This window comes from Gymnoscopelus braueri (genome assembly GCF_963280865.1).
Source record: "Gymnoscopelus braueri genome assembly, chromosome: 21".
NCBI classification, from domain to species: domain Eukaryota; kingdom Metazoa; phylum Chordata; class Actinopteri; order Myctophiformes; family Myctophidae; genus Gymnoscopelus; species Gymnoscopelus braueri.
The window spans coordinates 29,157,483-29,181,146 of record NC_137623.1 but is presented as its reverse complement, the minus strand read 5'-3'; the positions used below and the strand labels follow the sequence as shown (position 1 = coordinate 29,181,146).

At 42.1% G+C, this 23,664-nt stretch overlaps 1 protein-coding gene across 1 annotated transcript; it reads right to left on the bottom strand.

Moving 5' to 3' along the window:
* On the bottom strand, window positions 1-23,664 carry LOC308077223 (alanine aminotransferase 2-like). The gene is made up of 12 exons (XM_080417840.1): window positions 23,170-23,664; window positions 22,727-22,935; window positions 13,728-13,817; window positions 13,481-13,589; window positions 10,495-10,628; window positions 9,504-9,747; window positions 6,256-6,335; window positions 5,033-5,169; window positions 2,877-3,051; window positions 2,607-2,762; window positions 1,843-1,955; window positions 1-1,526 (listed from the first exon to the last, which is right to left on the bottom strand). Exons 2-12 carry the CDS (start codon window positions 22,874-22,876, stop codon window positions 1,436-1,438), a joined length of 1,479 nt encoding a protein of 492 aa, XP_080273966.1. The 5' UTR covers window positions 22,877-22,935; window positions 23,170-23,664; the 3' UTR covers window positions 1-1,435.

Sequence of the window (23,664 nt, the reverse complement as noted above, 5' to 3'; positions counted from 1 at the left end):
CCCGGACCTCGAGTGGGTGCGCTGTCTCAATTGTGGGCGTGAATTTGTACAGACAGACCAAAGTAATTGAGAGCAAGGGATTACCCAATCAGCAAATGGGTCCTGCCCTATGGGCCCGCCCTGTGTGTGTTGATTGACAGACTGCGATGTCAAACCATTATCCTGATAAAGAAGCCATTATTATGAAAAGACAGCATGAAATAAAATAAAAACAATGAAATAAATACAAAAATGAAAAGAATAAAAGACACAATGAAATAAAAAGATAATGAAGTACATACATGTATTTATTTATTTAATTCATTGCATTTTGTATTCATATCAATGTGTTTTTGATTGATTTCATTGCGTTTTTTATACATTTCATTGTGGTATTTATTATAAAAGAAATTGACCAATGTACCTTATGAAATAGATCAAATAAACCATGAAAATTCATCATGAAATTTAAAAAAATAAAAGTCAATGAAATAAATCAATAACACAATAAAATGAAAACAATGCAATAAATAAATACATTTATTTATTTAATTGCATTTTGAATTAATTTAATTACATTTTTATTATTTTTTAAATTGAATTGTGGGATTTTATTTATTTCATTGCAATATTTATGTTACATTTTTTGACCTATGGACTTGACGAAAGCTAAAAGTGGCATCATAAAATACATAAACGTTGAAATGAAGTCACAATTAAATAAATTAAAAACAGAATTAAATGAAATTAAAAAAACAATGCAATAAATAAATACATTTATTTATTTAATTGTAGTTTTTTATTTATATCATTGCGTTTTATTTATTTCATTGAGGATTTTATTTATTTCATTGTGGTATTTATTTAAAAAAAAATTGGACCAACATTACTACAAAATATATATTTTTTAGCCGATCTACAAGCTCACAACACATTGGGTTGCGACACGTTGTGAGCGTGTAGATCTGTCCACATGAAGTCTGAGACCCACACTGGAGCCACACTGTTCCCATGTGGATCCTGATATCCACATCATTAATTATTATACATCCACACAAGATCAAGTACAGAAGACTTAAAAATTATATTGTTTTCCTTTTATTTAGATTTCACATACAAATCACTAGGTCTACACAAATATTTAAGACTTAATAGTCTTAGACTTAAAACACTAAATAGTTTGTCGGTACAAACTTGCAAGGGCACTGGAGAGAGAACGCTCATACTGAAGATGGTAGTGTGTTGTTGTATTGTGCTTTCTGCTTTGGCAATGTAAACGTATGTTTTCTCATGCCAATAAAGCCCTTTGAATTGAATTGAATTGAAATTGTGTTGCACTGGCCTGCTTCAGTCACGGAAAGAAAGGCACCTGAAATACTGTAGGGAGGTAGGGAGGGTGGACATTTCAGTCTCTGCCATAGATATTCTGAGGCTGATGAAAAACGGAGAAAAGTTGTTATGAAAACTCCTGTGTGAACTGCTGGTGGAACTTCCCGATTTTCTCCAATACAACTTTCAGTTTCTCAGCTGGAGGTAAGATGGTCATTCTAGACAAAAAGGAAAGAAGTACAGGTAAGAGAAAAGTGTGAAATGGCTAATGATAACTCAGTAACTTAACTAATCACTTTTCTATTGTAACAGACGTTGGTTATTTCATAACAAAAACTTGCCAAATAATTGATAAACTGTGGGTTTAAGAAAATGTGCGAAAATTCCATAATCTGCCCTCACCCTTACAATAAGTCACTACCATTATATATGACTTTCATTGGCTCTTAGGAAATGAGAGCGTGATCGCACCAAGCTGTTTAAATGGTACTTTAGTGGAGGCTAATTTAAGGCTTCTAATGGCGGTGGGCTTACCTGAAGTGATAAGTTCCCTCTCTCTGTCCAAAGCCACTCCCTGGAACAAGGCAGATACCAGTCTCTTCCAACAGCTTCATGCAGTATAACATATCTGGAGCCTGGCCTTCCTTCTGTGCACACACACACACACACACACACACACACACACACACACACACACACACACACACACACACAATGGATGTATAAAACACAAACTCACTGTGGAAGACCACTTGGCTCTCTGCTCTATTATGTAAAGTATCTGGTGATTTGGCACCATAATAAAATGATCTGGCACTATAATAAACATTTATTTGACACTGTACTTTACTTGTGTCAGTTTATACATACCGTACATATATATACATTCATATTTCATTGATAGATATATATTTATGCATATAATCACTGGTGATAGACTGTACATTTACACTTATTGACAGGTTCATGACGTACAGGTTAACTCCTTGAGACCAGTGCAGATGTCCATTGTCAGAATCTAAGTATATATGTTGCATTAATGCATTTGTATTTTACATTTATTCTTATGTATTATGATTTGGTTCTCGACTCTGTACCTTTCCTATGTTTCTGCTGTTGCTGCTATGACATCTATGACAAAAATAAAGATTCATCGTAAACACAGATGTGGATTTGTGTAGGCAAGCAGGCCAGTGAGTCAGTGCTTGGGTTTAAAGACCAAGTAAAAAAACAAACAATAAAAACCACCCAGAGCTAATAAACGAAGCCAAAAGAAACAGGGTGCACATAGTACAGACCTTGGCCTGCTCAATGGCCTTCTGGGGTAGAGTGACGCGGGGGAAGGTGTACATTGCACCCTGGACAGGGTTACAGGTGATGCCAGGCACCATGTTGAAGGTCTGCTCAGTCAGCTGGGCCTTTGCTTTCAAGTTGGCCAACACAGCATTCCGTTCCTGGTGGAGAGACAACGTCAAAGTGTTTAATAGTCCAAACAAAATCAAAGAATTTCATAAATCAAATAAATCCCATGAATTTCACACACAGTGTGCAACTGTGCATGTTCGGACCTTCATAAATGTTTCATAGGAGGGTTCTCCAGGCTGGGGCGGGTTCACCACCAGGTCCAGCAGAGCCTGTCCCGGGACAGGGGGGCACAGACGCACCGAAACCAGCTTGGTGAGCTGCAACTTCACCTCAGGATCCAGGTTGATCACCTCCATGTAGCCCCCACGGAAACCACACCTAACACACCCACAAAAGAGTCAAGACTGCTATTGTACTGTATATGTGCACACATTAAAATCCTGAGTGATCATTTAGCTCTGAGATAGGACTGTCACGGTGAAGGAGACAAAGAGGAACAACTGAATAGCGTCCCATCTCGTGCATGGCATCACATCATTTCAAATCTTGCGTGTTTTTACAATCAGACAGACAGGGTGGCCAAGCAGCTCGATAGTAGTAGCAGTAGTAGTAGTAATAGCAGTATTTAAAAAGGAGAATTCCGGACTAGCCTTTTCCTTACCATTATATGATGTTACTATGTCCTAGGACGAGGGTACAGTAGAACATTTTCATAACTCCATCCCGAGTCCACCGCAGCTAGTTTTGTGTCATTAGGAAAGTCAGATATCACCCAAAAAATACATAATCGAGCGATAAAAATAGCGCATGGACCTAGCGCATGGCGCCCTAGCGGGTTTTTAGCTGCGGTGGCCTCGGGATGGAGTCTCAAGATGAATTTTTCTACTGGACATATCATATAAAAAGGTAAGGAAAAGGCTAGTCCGGAATTCTTGTTCAATTTGTTTTTATTGTACTTCATTTATACTGATTTAATGATACACAGTATATAATAACAAATGAACTAAGCTTACACTATATAAATACACTTTACTTTTAGGCTAATATTTGATGTGGGTTTGCTTTTTAAATAGCAGAGATAACACGGTTTTAAAAACAAATAGTTTTAGTTTATTGTTCAATGCAGAACACAGAAGGGTGTTTTTAAATATATGCCAGTCTTTGTTTCTGTTTCTGGTAATGCGTTTCCATTAAATTGTTTATTGTGGCGACTACTTAATACCCAATATTCAAAACCATTTAGAAGTAAGTGCTATGAGGCTGAGCTTCGGCAGGAACTGTGTGACACGTTTCCAAACAAAACCATAAAACGTCTTGCTGTTAAGGTGATTTATTAACACAAAATAATAATGTCCGAAAATGTTATACTGAAGATTAGGTGAATGAAACTGAAGACTCCAAATGCAGGCTAAACGCCCTAAACGTATAAAACGGTCAACAGAAAATATTGAGCCTAGTTCACCCCCATTCTCTCTCTCTCTCTGCCTGAGACACACAGCAGGAGCTAATCACTCAATTGCTATAGACCACCGAAGTCCTGACGTCACTCGTTCATCCCCAGGTTTGCGGAAGTAATTTCTCTATGGAGAATAACATTGGGTCATCTTAGAATCGTCTCATATAAGAATTGTGGTCCAAAAATAAACACACTGTCCCGGCGATATTGTCAGGGAGGAGGTTCTGTATCGTTTATGGTAGTCAGTCACTTATATTTGATACAGTCTGTTTCTGGCGAAAATGTAACTAATTCGGCGGAAGTAACATTAGCGTTTTCTCACCGTCAGTTGATGCTTCATATCCATAAGAGTCAAACCGCCGGGGTCATTTGTTTATTTTTGGAACACAGTACTTATTTGACGCAATATTAAATACGTCTATGGGATTCAGAACGGGGGTGGAAAACTGCGAACCAGGTAGACAAACAAAGGATGTGTAAATGACGTCAGACTTCGGTGGTCTATAGGAAGTGGGACATCAAAACAAAGCGTGGGGGAACCAAACAACAACAAAATATACATTTGTTCTCTGATTTGAGTATTTTTGGCTATTTGTGTCTTATTATGTTTTGAGCTATCTCTGAACTCTGTAATGTGTCATTGATTTTGTCTTCTCCTGACTGGAAAGCACTTTGGATTAAGTCCTGTTGTTCTTACTATACAAATAAAGGTGACTTGACTAGTTTCTGTAAAAGCATGGTTATATTATGCCATTTTTGCTGTGTGCAGAAAATATTCAGTGTTAATTTGTCTCCAAAGAGCGTGCAAATGGAGTTAGTTAGTCTTCCGTGTTAAATAAACACTGAAGATTTAACTGTGTACTCTCACATTTTCATGTGCAAGTTTTAGCCGCAGAGACTCACTCTCCCATGTAGCATTTGGAGGTGGAGTGGAAGGAGGCCATTTCCACGGCGTCCGAATACTCTGGTCCCATCTCAAAGAGCACCTTCTTGAAGGAGTGGAAGGCACAGCCCTCTGCGTAGATGTTATCCTGGTACACCTGACGTGGAGAGGTAATAACATACAGTCATGAGGATACAGTACATTTAAGGTGCAATATGGAACAGTGGTTCTTCTCATAGATTTGCTATTTTAGAAGAATGTGCAAAAATGTTTGACAAATCTTCCCTGGCACAAACTCTTTTTAGATGAGAGTCTGCGGCCAAATACTGTACACTGTCAATTTGGGGGTCCTTGACATGAAAATGTTTGAGAACCACTGCTAAAGACAACATTCAGCCACTAGATGTCACACTACACTGTACGTCATCACAACAACTCTGTGGAATAAGGTTCCTTATTTCCCTGCATTATGTCTATAAGGCAGCGCTCATGCAGTTTTCACCATTGTAATGTGGCGCCTAACTCCAAGTATCTGTTATGGGAAACTATACCTTTCCCAACAAAAACAGAGACTGCATGAATAATGGCTGCCACATGAACTGACCAAACAAAGCAATAACTCTGAACCTGACAAAATTATCAAAATTATTATTTCACGCACCTTTTTCAAATATCTGTGGATGTAATTTTGTTTCTGTTATTAGGATTTACTGGAATGTGTTAAACATTGCAGCAGACATATTATGGCGAGGCAAAATAGGCACGGCAAAAGGTGTTTTAATTGTAAAAAGTTAGTGTCAAAGTGTCCTTGAGCAAGACGCTGAACCCCTAAAAGCTCCCGATGAGCAGGTTGGTGCCTAGCATGGTTTCCTCCGCCAACGGTGTATGAATGTGTGTGTGAATGGGTGAATGTAATGCACAATCTATGTAAAGCGCTTTGGATAAAAAGCGCTATATAAATGCACCATTTACCATTTAAAAACAAAAAAATTTAAGGGAAGCCATATGTACACAAATAAATAATTTGAATTCATTCCATATTATTATTATTACTATGTATATTACACTGACAGAGTGGGATATGTTTTACATTATCAAGAGAAATGATTCATCATTCACTTTCCCACGACTCAACTAGTGACAGCTGAATGTCTAATATGCATATTTCAATGAAGCATATGTTCTACATTTCAGTGACATATAAAACCTCTAATATAATGAGTGAAGAAATGAATGAAGTTACTTCATCAGCCATGAGGAAAAGATGCTCTTCTTTAGCAAATCGGATCACATCTTCAATGCACTGTCTGCTCTGGACCTGACCTATCACACAGGACAACCACAGGTTGAAGATTAGAATAATATTTATTTACTGAAGATAAATAAATAAAACAAGAAAAATAAATCTTACTTGAAGTGTAAACTAAGGAGTAGTTTTCACGATCTTTTAACACATTGACTGCCCGAGTTTATTCATAATGTACTCACCCCTGTGCCAGCGATTTCTTTATTTTGTAATTTTTCATTCAAATCAATTGTCTGACTGCGGTTTTAAACACATACGACAGATCTACCAGCAGAGAGCAGCAAATAGACACCTTGATCACTCGCTGACTCGCTCCCCCCCCCCCCCCCCAAACAGGCTCAAACATTCAATACGTCATAACCGGATGTGACGTTTTTAACAATCTTTGATCGGGCTTAGGTACGATGTGATACACGACGATGACTGTTCGTCACCCAGACTTAAGAAAATAGAAGTGGAGCACTCCGTTCGTTTTTTATACCGTGTGAAAAAACGTGTTTTGGCCTAAAGAGCGCATTTTTCAAGCTAAAACCGGAAACCGGAAACGGAAATCGCTGAAATTGCTTCCGGGTGAAGCGGAGGTGAGTGGAAAACGAAACTGATCTCGGAATGTAAATAAAACAGCGTGATCGTCTATTAACCAAATTAAACATTAGGACGCAGATCTGCGTTCTAGATTATTCTGGCAGCCCACGGTTTTATTTAATAGGACGCAGATCTGCGTCCATGGCAGCTTATGTGTTAAAAACCATACATCCATACTAGCTAGGACTACTGACATTTTGTAGCTTGGTGCACTTATCTTACATATAATTCTAGTAACCTCTGTCGGTCCGTCTTGGGGTCTTGGTGTCTTGGGAGATCAAACTGCGCATGCGTCCAGCCGGCCAGCCGGCTCTGTGTGTGCGTGTGCGCGCACTACACCACTCGCGCTAAACTGTGTGTGTGTGTGCGCATGTGTCGTTGCCAGGTTTCGCGCGCGAAACAAGCAACAAGGTCTATGAAAACAAGGCCAAACGAAACGAACCCTACAAGCAACAAGGTCTATGAAAAGAAGGCCAAACGCAGCGCTAGATCGTGCGCGAGCAACAAGCAACCAGCTTCATGAAAAAACACAAAGCCGCGCACTGCGCATGCGTGGACGCACTTTCTCTAACCAATTCACACCCACTTCACGCTTACAAAACCTGGACATGGCAACGTCGCTCATCGTTCTGTGATTGACAGCAAAAGTTGGCCAATCAGGTGGCGAGTTCGCAGCCTGAAAAAGACGAACGGCAGCCATTGTTGATGTGCGAGTCAGGGTACGAGTGCCTTGACTTCTTATTTTCGCTTACTAAACGCTCTCAAACTTCTTCTTTGACGCACGGAATTCACTTATAACATATCGTTTGGATAGAATTTAGTTGTTTCACTTCATATGTGTGGTCAATTAATCATGACAGAGCCTATTTTTAAAAAAATAATCAGAGAACCGGCAGGGGCGACCAGTCACACGCATGTATCCCAATAAGTCAACCTATTTTGGGGATGGCGATCTCAAAAGTCCCTTGCGTCATGGCTGTCCCCCCCGCCCCACCCCCACCACACACACACACACACACACACACACACACACACACGCACGCACACACACACACAGGGAGAGAGAGGGAGGGTGGGAGAGAGAGAATAGACGGACAGACACAGACAGAGAGACAGAGAGGGAGAGAGAGGAAGAGAGGAAGAGAGGGAGGGAGGGAGGAAGAGAGGGAGGGAGGGAGGGAAAGACAAAATAAGCGAGCCCTCGCTTATTTTTGCGCGGACGTAATTTGTTTGTCATTGTGGTGAATGTTTGCTGCTGATGTTTGTTGTGTGAAGCTTAATGTCAGAGTGTTTGTGTTGGAGCGCCTCAGTGCGGCTGCTGCGTTCATGTGCAACATCTTGCATGCGTGGCTGTGTTCACAGTTTTCCTTCGCCATGTCTGTAGGTCACGGCCTGGAGACCCCAGGGAAATTTCTTCATGAAAAAAAAAAACCGCCGATGGGGTCCGCGATGTTTCACGGGGGTCCGCGGTTTTTTTTGCGGTTCTGGGCGGATTGGGTTCGTTTTTTTCGCGGTTCTGGGCGGATTGGGTCCGTTAAAAAAAAAGAAAAAAAAAAGAAAAAGTTTTTATTTTTTTATTTTTTATTTTTCGGTGGGTAGGGGCCCTGCGTGGGGCGGGGCCCCACGCAGCCTGTGTAGTGTGCGTGTAGGGAGAAGCGGCCCTGTGTGTGTGTGTGTGTTTGTTTGTGCGCGCTCACAACGGCTCGCACGCGCGTGTGTGTGTTGGCAACGGCCGACGGGGAACGGCTCCGCCTGTTAGATCTTTATATGCGCGGGTGTTTGTGGGTGTTCTGTTCCTCCACGACGGGATGTGCGTGTACACACTACACCATTGGTTCTCAAAGTGGGGTCCGGGGACCCCCAGGGGTCCTTGAGGGAGTTCCAGGGGGTCCCCAGCTAAATGATAGATTAGGCACCAAATGGACCCTTATGGGTCTGTAACTCTGACAGTGTACAAATGGAACCAAATGGACTCTAACGGGTCCATTTGGTTCCATTTGTACACTCTCACAGTTAAATTAACATACATTTTACCATATAAACTGGGGTCCAAGGGATAGAAATGCCATTAAATGGGGGTCCGTAGCCCTAATGCATGTCAAACTGGGGGACCTTGAAATTAAAATGGTTGAGATTCACTGCTACAGCCGTAAACAAATCTTCTCTTATGGGGGTCCCTCGCATATCTTTTCAAATGGGGGTCCGCGGGCTAACAAGTGTCAATTTGGGGGTCCTTGCCATGAAAAAGTTTGAGAACCACTGCACTACACAGTACAAACTCACTTTCGATCCCTGATAAACTGTCTGTTCTCACCGCATAACCCAAACTGCACACTTTGGGTGCTCATATCCGCCTACGGGTATGGTCTAGTAATTACAAATACAGTAGTTGCACACACACGTACACCCACATACTGTTACACTGCATTGTTCACTTTACCACTAATTTAGAGTAAGTCTTATCGCAAATCTATTCCTATTTTTTTGTTATGTATTTTTTTACTTATTTTATTTTGTATCCACACTGTTGAAGAAGCGCTCTGTACAAGATTCCCACAGCATGCAATGTTGCTGTGGGACAATCAAAACACCACACATACCAGTCGGGTTTCCAGGGTTGATGATGCAGATGGCACGGGGATTGCAGTGTTGCCTTGCGGCAGCGAGGGATCTCCTGAGTTCAGCGACATCCAGGCCCCAGCACTTGTCCTCATCCAGGTAGTAGTTGACCTGCACGGCGCCCAGGTCAGCCAGGGCGGCGGAGTACAGCGGGTACTGTGGGATGGAGATCATCACCCCTGTACGCCCGCGGCCCTCACCAGCCACCAACAACTTCAGCATGGTCTGGGAGGAAGAGAAGAGAACGTGTACCGATATTTTATTTCATGGGACCAGTTACACAAAAGCATAACACAAATGTGTGCCCGTTCAGAGCGGGTTGGTTCTGGAGAACTCCTCATCACACACTCACTCTCTCTCACACACACACACACACACACACACACACACACACACACACACACACCTTTTCCTTGGGTCCTCAGCAATACCCCCGCCAAGTGTAAAGTCGATTGGATCGACAGACATACATTTATGCATACAGATATTTGTGGAATTCATAGATATAATTATTAATCATAATCAACGATGGAAGGGGACAAAGGCCACCCAAATCACTGGGCGGCCAAAGAACTACAGGCAGAGTGACCATTGTGTGTACAATGGGGGAAAAGTGCATAAGTTCTTTAAGAAATCTGGCCTACAGTGAAGTTAAGACAATGATAACTTGAGCAAATCTTGAGCGAGACAACTAGAAAAGTTGCGTCTTGCTCAAGGACACTTCGACATGAACCCAGGGGGAGCCGGGGATGGAACCGTGAACCTTCCCGATTCCCAAGCAGCCACTCTACCTCCTGAGCCACTGCCACCCTAATTTGTTCAAATAAACATGAATATGCATTATCGGTGGTTCTTAAAGTGGGGTCAAAATGGACCCTGACAGATCTGTAAATGGAGTTGTCAATAAATAACCGGGAAAAAAAGTGAATGATTTCAGTTCAAACATGGACAGAAGGAGGTGTACAGTCATACCACTATAGCGTCGCTGGCACCTGTGGCGAGGTAGATGTTGTCTGGGTTGGAGGGAATTCCACCATCCCTCTTCTCGATGTAACGAGCAACGTCCTGGCGGATGCACTCTATTCCCTGGCTAGCACTATAAGCTCCTGAAAAGCACATGACAACACACGCTCAGATGCTGACTCACACAGCACTGACTGGACTGTTGATATGCAAAACACTATGCAAACCAGAGAGACGTCAGAATTCATACTTGGAACAAAACACAGACAACGACAATAGAAATCAGTTTCAATGTAATGTAGCTACCTTTTGAAACCAAATGACATTTTATGATTTTTATGAATTTATTGGAAAACGAATAAATACATTTATTTTCTGGTACAGCTATGTGAGCATAATATTAGTGCAGTTAACGTACATACACACAAACAAACACACACACACACACACACACAAACACAAGCCCAGTGCTAGGGTTAAGGATAATTATCCCCCCGAATCAGATTTGTCAGAAAATATTTAGAATAGTGATAAGATTGATTGTGTTCTTCAATGAAATGTTCATTAATAGTTTAATTTGTATTTGATTCAATACTTGAATGCCGTCTTTGGACATGCCTGAGCACAGCCCTCTGGGCACACCGGAGATATCAGGATCCACATGGGAAAGGTGTGGCTCCAATGTGGATAGCCTGTAGATGTCAGTCATATCTATGAGTATGATGTATGACCTTTGGCCAAGATTTCAAAAGATTTGCATAAAATGTGTGTACTTCTGTGGCCTACTGGAAGTGTGCACAAGACAGTTGGTACAGATTGGTCCAGCAGTTTGCGAGATTAACTCCAGATACACCCACCTCACCCTCTTATAGACAAGTTAGCCTCCTGTAGAGCCACGTCGTAAAAAATAAGACATACAGATATTTTTTAAACCACCACCACCACCTGATAAATTGCCGCCAGTGAACTGAAGAAAGTTCACGCAAAAAAGTACAGCAGAACAAGCAGCTAGCAGCACAGAGGACCTAGCAGTTACAGAGGTGATGATGCCACTAGCAGCAGTATGGACTTTCCAGAACACAAGGTGCTTTCTAATGCTGACGTAGTATTGCTGGCTTAACTATAAATATACTGTAGTAGCCTATTGCCATCTGTGGAGACTGAGACAGTGGCTGCTCTGTATGCTGCTTTGGCGCTGTCCATTGGTGGTGGTGCTGAACCATTCACCAATCGAGGCATGTACTGTAGAGTGACTGGCATCCCGTTTTCTTTTTTTGTGTTCTTCAGAACAAGCTGGACTTGGCTTCTAAGTAACAATTAATATGATATCACTAAGGCCCCTCCAGAGTGCTCTGCTCCCTGTGTTTATTTGTGAGTCCGTGGTGTGGCGTGGTGCACTTTCCATGGTGATTTTGAGTGCCCCCTCATGAAAATCAAATACCCCTCCTTTTAATTGCGCTAGGCCCGAGTTCACAGTCTCCTTCCATCCTTCTCCTCACTTGGAAGAATGGGATTCATACACTGTCGATCACAAATTACAGGAAAAATAAATTATCTCGAAATCTACCCCGCCCCAGCTAAATTAACTCTAGAGAAGTAAGTAAGTTGACTAAGTGAAAACAACAATAACTATTGCACTAAGTAGAGCACAAACCTCCACCAGGAGGTATGCCCTATAATTATAGTGATGTATGTGAAATTACAACCTAAAAGAGTAGTGCAGAATATGATTACCAGTTGTACATCAACCGTGCTGTCTTTCTGCCTCGCTCTCTCATACACATCAATTTCTCACACTAACTTTCTCCATGTTTCTCTCATAATTCTGTCATTCAACTGTTCAATAATCTGCAAAGCCTGATTGTTAATGCCTTGTATCAATAATGTTTGTGTCACCACTCAATCAAATGTTGATTTTTAATTTAATGTCGGGTGTCCGCTGCCCCACATTTGCACACAGTCAATTGTATATGAAATGGAACAGTAATGGCATTTAGATTGAGATGCACACAGCTGTATCTGAAAGGTGACAGACCCTGCCAGCATAGTCTCAGGAATGAGTGCGCGTATGTGACATTCCGCATGAGACGGAGAGAGAGAGAGATACAGTAAGAGAAATCGGTCTCTCAATCCATACACATGCATGATGATGTCAAGCCGAATTCAATGTTAAAATATGGATTTAACATTGAATTCAGTAAGGGTTTCCCTATCAAAGCATCCAAAACATTTTCAACTCCAGCATGCTCGTTTGCCAACCGTATATGTCTGTGAAGTTTCAGGAGGACACTATATTAGGCTATTAGTTTCTCACGCATTCTTTGCAGAGCATCGGCACGCCACACTCTGTAAAAGGGGGACATTAAGATGTAGTTTTTGGGCATGTTTTCACGTTTAAAAAAATATATTATTGTGATAATGTAATGTTGGCTTGTGTCAGCAACCTAGCATGTCCGGTACATCCCATAAGTCAGAGGGACAGGAGCGTTGTGATTGGCCAGCCTGGCGGGATGTGTATCCCATAGCCTGGAGGGATGATTACTCAAAGATTAAAAAATAAATACATTACATTACAGTTGTCGTTGGCCAATATGACAGAAAGTCCATGGCCTCCAGTCAGTGTGAGTGTACACAAGAAATATGACGCTGATCAGCCTAGTAGATAATAGAGATACTAAACAGAGAGAGTTACTAGGGTACTAAGTTTAGTTATGTAGTACAGTGGCGCCAATCCCTAATTTTGGGAGACAGTGCTGCTGATTATTTATCCTTCCACTAATTAAAGAGCACTAGATGGACACGGACACCAAATGAACCGCGGCAGCATAGACAACCACCAGTACTGCACCATAGTTAGGAACCACTGATGTAGTGAATGATAGAGTGATGCTGTGAGAAGATGATAGCCTGTAATCATTCCTGAAATAGATAGGAAAATCAAGCGGGGGAGGCGGGGGGGAATGGAAGTGCAGACGGAGAATGAATGCTCTCTGACCTAAGCTGTTTCCGCCACATGCCTGAAGGATTCGCTGTGCCCTTTGCTTTGCGTCCTCTGGAAACCTGTTGTCTTCGAGAAGATCAGGGTAGGAGCACAGAGCTAAGACCTGAGAGCCAGAACAAGAATATGACACACAACACACAATGCTCATGCAAGTAATAATAACATGCCACATTGCAGCTTTATTAAGCATGACTCTAATATGGATTCTATTGTGTGACTTGAAAGGAAGCCGTGTTCCAACCTGTCTGAGAAATGTGATAGGCTTCTGGCCCATGGCGTGGGCGTCACCAATGTTTGCCTTGATGACCTCCGTGAAAGGCTTCTTGACTCCCTGGGAAAGGAGGCAGGGATGGAGTGAAGATGTGAGAGACAGAGAGACAGAGACAATAGTAAGTTTCTGTTATCTACTTATTAAACTGCTCAGTGAGGGTGTTCATTGCAGAAAAAAAGCATGTGTGCAAGGATTGAAATCGTGTCAGTACAAGAAAGGAGAGACAGATGGGCAAGTCAGGACACAGCTGCTTCGCTCTGAAATGGCTTAAACCGTCAGACAGTATGTTTGCACACACTTAGGTTTCCTGTTTACGTATTATCTCACTTTCAGTTTCTTCCCTGCTTTAATCTCGGCCATACTCATAGAAAGAAATAAACAAACAAATAATTAAATCAATAAAAACACTATTTGTATTATTTTGTCTACTGATTGATTACTGATATATTTTATTGTTATGCATATTTTGTCTTGCCTTCTGTAAAATGGCACTGATTTAAAAAAGAAAAAAGAAAAGCGCATAGTTTCCAACAGCTGTTATACTACTTCCATCGGTGTGCACTCTGGCCTTACAGTGTTTGTCAGTGGTGGGAGAAGTACTCACATTTTGTGCTTAAGTAAAAGTCTCAATTCTGATACAAGTAGAAGTCCGGAATTCAAAATTTACTTGAGTAAAAGTACAAAAGTATTGGTATCAAAATGTACTTTAAGTACCAAAAGTAGAAAGTACTCATTATGCAGAATGTCCCATTTCACAAGTTTTCAAATCAAAATATTTTGAAAATACCCGAAATGTATATAGGGCTGAAGTGGTTACTTTATGTTTTGTAATAATAATCAAAATCTACAAAGTAACTAGTAACTTAAGTTTTCAAATATTTGTAGTGGAGTAAAAGTACAATATTTGCCTTTGAGAGTACTGAAAATTTGAAATACTCCAGTAAAGTAAAAAATACCTCAAAATTGTACTTAAGTACAGTACTTGAGTAAATGTATTTAGTTACCTTACACCACTGGTGTTTGTCCATGGTTAAACTGTGAGTCACTAAGCAAGCACGTCTTGGTCAACTGTGATGTGGTTGTGGTTTCTTTTACAGTAGGTCTAATTTCATAATTGGGGTTAGTGTAGGCCTGCATTGTCAGGGCCGAACGTTGCACACTCCTCATCTGAGAAGTGGCATAGAAGTGAAGTAACATACAGAATTATCGCTGTCGGGCAAAAACCCTGTATCTCCAAATTTCAACCTTCTTTTTTTTTGTAAATGAATACCCTATTTCGTTGTACACGTGTGAAATAGCCGATCTATATAATATAATGATATATGGAGAACGGTATTTTGCTCCCCTGTATGCCTACTAGTGTGTATTGTGGAAGTGACAATGAAACTGATTCTGATTCTGATCTACAAGCTCACAACGTTGGGAGCTTGAAGAACTGCCATTTTGGAGGAAAAAAATTAAGTCAATGTGAAAGTGGTTAAGTGTGTCTGTGGGGTTTATAAATATTTAACCAACGAAAAAAATTAACAAGAGCTTGTGACTAAATAACTACATTGGATCCATTGGAACACGGTATCCTGAAAAGTAAAGGTTTTGGACATACAAGGTTTTCACCCAACGCCAACGATATGCATGTCCAAAACTGATTGACACTGGACAAGCAAGCTGCCCAGTTTGAAACCTAAACTTACCAGAGTACTTCTTTAAAGTTAAACTCTGAAGTTACCATAAGCTGTACTAGAGCTGAAATAAGAGGGACACAGAGGTAGACGAAGACAGAGAGAGAGAGGGTGAGAAACAGAGACAGGCAGAAGAATACTGAACTTACAGTATATGTACTAAGCAAGCAGTACAAACACAGGACAAACTTCCCTTCAGCTAATCTGTGAGCCAGGTTCCAAAACCCTTATACCGATAATGGCTGAAGAGTCGCGAAGACCACAGAAATTCCTCCAACTCTCAAGTGTTCTTACTTTAGGAGTTTCATGGGGGAAACTGGGCCACGCTTGCCAATCAAACATTGTTTTCCATCAGTGGAAATGCAACCACTGTCCAGGAATCTGCAGCTGTGGCGAACAAATACAATGTTTGAAAAGATTCAATGAAACTATGTCTGCCTGTTCTACTGTAGGACAAAGCCATTACCATATGCCACACACATAAGGAGGCTCTTTAAAGATTGCAACGTAAACCATTTTGAGAGAAAGGACCAAAAACCTCTCTCCCTCTTTCCTGTGTCTGTTATCCTGCAATCTGAGTACAGTGGTTCTTAAACTAGGGTCTGGGGTCCCTCAGGGGTCCTTGAGTTCCCAGCTAAATGACTGACACTGTAGTTAGGAACCAGATGGACCTTTACAGGTCTGTAACTCTCTGAGAGTTACAGACCTCTCAGTCCGTAGCCTAAATGCATACCAAACTGGGGGTCCTTGAAATTAAAACGTTCTGAGATCCCCTGCCTTAGCAACTGGGGAGACTTGTACGCATTCATCTCACACACAGATGCTGCCCATGGTTACGTGTGCACACATGTACACACACCTCATTAGTAGTCTTGTGTTTTAGACAGACGAGCACAGAGTGAGCTTGGCACAGCAATGGAACGGGCAGTGACCACACGTGAAGGGGGTTGGGTTGGTTTTAACGTACCACAGCGAGGGACACAGACTCTTCTGTTTTTATCAAAGCAAAAGACTCATATGCTGTGTACTCCTACATTACCAATAAATTGTACTCCACACTAAGCAAATGGATGCTTTTCCTCTACCCCCAAATTAAAACACAACTCTCAACCCTCTTCTATTCAGACACGTTTCATTTTATACCGGTATCTATCCATCAGCTATTTGCCTTCATTGAATCACTGTCTGATTCATCTCACTGGCTCCTACAAGATTTGGTTTGGAGCCTCTGGGTCTGCTGGCTGATAGACCCTTATTCCTTATATTGGATTAAAAACGCAAATGTGACATTTTGTGGCTTGCATAGCGTCCATCCAGTGGCTTCATCGACTGTCATCATGTGGTTAAGTTATGCTTCACCACACATAACTGTGTCGCTCAACAACAATATTTTCAACTGAAAAACAAGACGGTCTTCCGTCTTGCGGAATTCACAAAATGTGTACAGTGTTCACACACAAACACAATCACGATTATGTGAATTATTTTGTGAAAATGTACTTCCTTGGCCTACTGGCAGCGTGCGCAAGAAATCTGGCACTGTTGGATCAAGTGGTCTGCAAGATTGGCTGTGGTGGACAGAAAGAAACACAGCCAGACAGACCCTTTTCTATACGGCTTGCCTCCTACGGGCCACGCCACACTGTAAAACGTTGTCTTTTTTGGGGTGGGGGGGTTTACATTTTCTTTTTATCGAGCAACGACGTGAAAAAGTAATAAATTATCAACAATGTATGAATTTGGCTTTAGGCAGCAGGAGTCATACGTTGCAGAGTGCCTGACTCATGATCAAATCTGTGTTTTATTTTCAGGTCAGGTGGGGACACCTCTGAGAATGTGACTTTTATATGAGCCTTATCTGACAATGTTTAGACTTGGCGCCTGTGTTCCTCTGAAAGGTCATTTTTTATGTTTGTTCTAATCTACAGCTGTCTGAGAGAGATACTGTAAAAAGATTAGTATATCATTCATTACAGGCTTGACTTCTATTATTGTTTAACCCCTTTTAACTTTCCTATCCTGATCTGTGCAAAGAAAAACAAGATGATTTTTAGATTGGATTATTTTGTATTGATACAACCCAACTGCATGCCTAGCATTTACTATTGGGTAGCTATTAACTAATGTCAAGCCGGGGGACAGATGATAGCCAATCAGGTATAAAGGTAATTGGGGTGTGCTGGTGGCTGAACCTAAGTGCATCGACTGCAAGGTCACAGCATCCTGGGATCACCTCTGGGACCTTGCTTTACTGTTGCTCTTCCTTGTCTATACAAAAAGTATATATTAAAAAATATGTAATTAAAAGGCCCAGAACATTCATAAAAGGTGTTTTCAGTTACTCTTGCTGATTACATCTCTAGTCAGGTTCAGGCTAGGTGGAGCTATGCTGATCATTCTGTGTCACAAAACCCTATGAGGCAAAAAGAATGATAACAAGGTCCTTAGAGGTGCAAACAGCAGCGTGAAGCCCTGAGGAGTGTAAATAGCCAAAGTAACTGAAAATACCTGTATGAGTATTTAGGGCCTTTAAGGCAGTGGTTCTCAACCTGTGGGTCAGGTCAGGTCACCGACATGATTTTGGGGGGTCCCCAGATGATAGTTAAGTGACAATTTAAGGACTTTTAAGACCTTTTTGATACCAAAAAAAAGGGGGGGAAAAGAATAAGACAAAGACCATTACTGCATCAAAAGTAATCAACAAACTATGCTATAAAACATTGGCCAAATTGTCAAATAAGGCAAACATTTTGAAAATAGCCGATCTACAAGCTCACAACGCCTCGCAACGCAAGGCGTTGTGAGCTTGTAGATCTGCTATTTTCACAATATTTATCTGTGGAACGGAGTCACACATATTTGAACTGGTCCCCAGTTCAAATATGTTGAGAAAAAGGTTGAGAACCACTGCTTTAAGGTTAAGTCTAGACCTGGTTGAATACGCAACAAAAAAATAAACAATAAAACAAAGTGTTGAATAAAACTGGTTGCTGTACCAAGTTCTGTTAATCTCTTAAAGTGGTCCCATATTCATCTGCCCACCTCCAATGAGTTACTTATACTTTAATGATCCATGTGATCCACGTTGGGTAATTTGCAGTCTGCATTTGGGTAATTTTCAGTCTGCATTTGACCCATCCCAATCTGGGAACCCATCGCCAAATGAAAAGGAAAAACAGCACCCTCTGCTGTTTTTGACTATCTCACTTGGCTCTGGGAGGAAGTCGACATAGCACCCGTGCGCAAGGAAACCGGGGTTTTGGTCTGCCTTCAGCCTTTCACTTCCGGTGGTGCGACTATGTTTTCATTCCCACAAACAATATTTCTACACGGAACACTAACACCACTTCTCCCAGAGAACATGGATCGTTTTGGTTATAAGCCCACTTGTTTCTATGATGAAAGAGCAAGTTAAAATGTGAATATCTTTCGGTGGTTTTGTCTGCTCCGAGGACGCTATTGTTAAATTAGGGGAAGGATCGGTACACACGTAAATCCCGCCCACTACATTTGATTGGGTAAAGCGCGGCCTGCTTCCTGATCTGAAGGCACACCCACTTGTGCCAGTGCGTACGCGATATGACGAACCCCCCCGACAGATTCAAACGCAGAGCAAAATCTGTTCTTGAGAGATTAGACCCATCCTAACTATCAGGAGCAGGCAATGAGCAGTGCCCGGGGGCCAGCTCAAGGTCTAAGGCCAGTGCCAGGCTCAAGGGCACTGGCAGGCATCTGTGCCTACATGCATATGATGATGTATGATGACCACTGAACTATAGGCGCTCCCTAGTCCCTAGAGTATTTATGTAATGTATGTACAGTACGCTCCAACATGCAAACAGTCCTGCAGAGTCAGTTTACTGTACCTGTATCTTGTTTACATGTGAAGTCAGCAGGTTTTTGCAGGCCCACACGTCAAGCCAGCCAACTCTAAATGTGTGCACACACCATTTTAGAGTTCAGGCCGAGTCAATATTTGCATTTCTGTGCATATATGCATGTCGTTACATCAACCCCGGAGCAAGAACTGCAGGGTTGTTGTTGTTTTGCATTAGCGTTAGCTGTATTTTTTTGTACCGATGCAACCACATTTCCCCTCCCCTCATTCACATCCTTGTTCTGATCCAACAAAGAGGCGGCTGTTTTCTGGGTGACAAGAGCAGCCAGCCCTGTCCCCTGCCCTGCTTAGCCCCGTGTTGTCCTGCTCAGTCAGCGGCAAGCACCGATTACATGACGCCAGCCAACCAACCTGCCCAGGACATCCTGTTCACCAGTCCACATAGGACCTAGCCTACTATAACCATGCTTGGTTTGTTAGTGTATGCACCTAGACTGAGGCTATGTACACACAGCACACACTTAACTCTTGCAGAAGAGATTGCCTTTATTGGGACTTCTCTAGACTAACAACATGTGGCGCCATCATCTGATAAAACAGAGACACACACGTAAAAACTTCACACAATAAGTCTTTGTTATATGTCCGCTATGTCTGTCATGGTCTATTTCTAACAATCGCCACTATATCAGGTTGCCACAGGTCCGTCCAGGTCTGTCCAAGGCTGATTTATCTGGTAGCTGCAGTGCAGTCCCTGTCATTCCTGATGACTGAGATAATGTTCAGAGAGCCAAACACACACACGCACGCACGCACACACACACGTTTGTCTTGCTATACTTTCTTGTGAGGAACAAGAAAATGGTCCTCACAATGTACACACATACACAGATTAAACACACACACAATGTGCTGATCCCTCAGTAAACGTGTTGCAGACACAGACCTGACAGGAAGCAGGCAAGCAGCCTCTCAGCTGACAAGGCAAGTGGAGCACCTCCAGCCCTATTAAGAGAACTAAGGGATCCACGTCACGTTCTGCACAGCAACATTGTCACCCTTAGAGATCAATTTTCCCACTTTCACAGTATAAATTAACACTCATGATTTTTGCTTGCTTGGGTTGTTTTCACTGGCAACATTTTGACCTCTGTGTGATGCCAAAAGTCAGGAGGCACTGCAAATTGGCTGCAGATAAGACCTGTGACACTACACTGTGTCATTGAACGCATATGTCTCTTCTTGGAGTACACACATTAGGCTATATATATATATATATATATATATATATATATATATATATTATATTTTTTAATTTTATGACAGGGGGAAGTTTCCCCGGTAGGACGTAGCGTGTGGAAGGAACACGTTATTCCAACCAGTTCCCTTCCCCACCATCAGGCGCCCCGGCTGTCAAGGGGGGAGGCGGTATAGTGACCAGGATTACTACATGTTTTTGTGAGGGTATTAACTACCCTAGGAGACACGGGGAGAACATGCAAACTCCACACAGAGTAGGCCCTTTCCCCAACCCCACCTAGGGTATGGGCGTTGATGAAATATATATATTTTTTAAGTAAGACGTACTGACACACTGTACCGTACTATTGGAAATTAACATGAAAATACATGGTTCCAACCTGGACATACCGATTTTTTAATTCTTTTATAACGGTGGCTGTCTTTCTGGCATAATTCTGTATAACATTCCCTCATGAAACTTTTATCACAATGCCCCCATAAAGTAAATTCACGCTTACGGCAGCAGCTCATTAAATTTTAACGTTGAATGAGAGAGGCAGTTTGTCCTCCATTTATTGCTAAAGGAGGGAGTGAAAAACAGGTGCGACTACCAAGAATTTCAGGATCTTTCTACAGAACAGGAGCTGCTTGTAATGATCCCCTGCTACAAAAAGAAAGAGCCTGGACTCTGGCTCACTTCAATGGACTCTTCTCAACAGAGGGCCGGAGGGAGGGAGAGAGGAGAGAGCACACAAAAGAAGACATGCACGGGGGAGTGCTTCATCTCTTACATAATAACCTCTCAACAATGTAGGCCTATCTACTCTAGACTGATTTCTCAGGGCAGAAAATCTGTAGGCCTATCCACTCTGCACTGTTTCTACAGAGCAGAACATTCACCAGCATTCACGGAAATGTCCTTTGGGTACTTTTTATTTTGACAGACACGGGCAGCATCAAAATAATAAAACGTTACATAAAGCACTGGTTCTCAAAGAGGGGTCATGAGGCCCCCCAGGGGTCCTTGAGGGGTTTTCAGGGGGTCCCCAGCTAAATGAACGAAACGCCAGTAAAAGAGACTAATTGTTGAGACTTGAGTTGTGCCTGAGCGAGGTCGCATTCTTTTAAGTCATGGTCTCTACAGAGACCTCAGGCTACAGCAGTGTGAGTGACATGCACACCAGCTATGCACTGTAGATTCTTGCCAGTTGATTACCCTGCATGTATAGCTACAATCGTATAAGGTACACGACTGCTTGTCCCCTTACTTGATCTAATTTGTCTTTCAGGACACTTTGCCACTGAAAAGAGGGGTTATCCAAAGGTTGCATCACAGCTCTCCAATGAGACAGCATGTGCATCTCATGCTTGGCTTCTCTAGGGGAAAACATGGTGGATATAATCGATCAGTGGAGCTGACTTTGCAGCACTGTGGAGGCAGCTGAGCTATCGCTGTCACCCAGGGAGTGTTTGTGCGTTCCCTCACTCAACATAAATGATATATTGTCTGTGCTTCCTCACCATCAATCACTTTTTAATTTAAGACAAGTTCTGTTCTGTTTTTATCTTCAAGGGAGCCACCAAGTGAACGCCCATTTATTTGTGTTACATCATGCATCACCCATGTAACATGTGACGTGCAAGATATACATGTGGCATGAAAAGATAGCGAACCAACCTGAGTAAATAACAGCTGACTAAAATAAAATCAGCAGGTACTTTTTTTGTCAGCCATGCACAGATTGGATGATGGCAAATTAACCACCAAAAATACATATCATTATTTATTTTTTAATTGCCAATCTACACGCTCACTTATTAACTCTTTATTAGGACAAGTGTCAAGGCAAGTAGGGTTGTTTATTTCATGGGAGCAACCCATGTGCATGCCCATCATTTTGTGTCATGTCATGCATTACTCGTCCAGCATGTGGCATGCAAGATAGCAGACCAGCCTTATGCCTACTGTCAACAGCTGACTAAAACAACTCTACTTTTTTTGCTCAGCCAATTGGCATTGTCCATCTCACACGCACAGATTGGAGGATGGCAAATTAAAGGCGGTTTAAAAATGTAATAAAGTAGTAACTACTAGTAATTATAGTAAATTACCCTGAACAATGTAGCACCTGCAATTATTGGTGACAAATGTACGTAACTGGGAGAGCAGGTTGCATTTCACAGTCTCACAGACCAGACTGTTTTTGTACCTCTTTCAGTTCCTTCTCCAGCTGCACAGCCCGCTGCACGATGGGACCGCGGACAGCATACTCCACCCGCAGGACGTTGGGGTTCATGTTGTCAACGGTCAGAATCCTGCTCCCACGGTGCGGGACTCCATTCACCTCGGAGGAAGACATGCTTCACGTTCGTTTCAAGACGTGGCCGCTTTCTGCAGCAGCTCCACGATATATATACACTGTAATATCGGAAAGATTTGAGACATTATTAACATAAAGAGAACTTTATTTTAATACATTTATGTCATGGAGAAAAAAAATCATTACAAAAAAATTTACTAAATTAAAAATAAAATTGACAAAAAAAGTCAGGCTCTCTTTTTTGCCTCTCGCCAAAAGCCACACAGCATGCTGCACATTGACAAGTTCAAGTTGGCTAGTGTTCGTATCGGTTCTAACTTCTTAGTTCTTACCCGTTCAGTAGCTGCTAGTTCCCAGTCAGTCAGTGTGCTGGCTGTGTACAACGTGTCTCCAGAAGTTTGCTTCAACTCAACTGTCACCAGAGCAGTGTGTGTGTGTGCGTGTGTGTGTGTGTGTGTGTGTGTGTGTGTGTGGTCACACAGTCTCTCTCTTTCTCCTCGCTGCTCAGAACGTGTTGTTGTTACCCAACTTTGAAACTCCCCCGACGGCCGACACCACGCCTTCAGTGGTCACTACTTGGGTTGGCTTAATTTCCCCGTTTGTGTTCATTGTAGACTAGAGACACCAGCGTCAGTCAGCGTGGTTTCCAAGGACACACCAGCTGGTTGCGATCCATTTTGAGAAAAGAATCTGAGGCGATAACCGGAACGCTCGCCCCAAAACACGCTCGCCCCCATTTTTCCCGCGGACCGCTCAAGAACCCCAGTGGTATTATTCTTGTATTATAGGGTTAGAAATAAGTTTAGGGTTAGCCATAGTTTTACAGA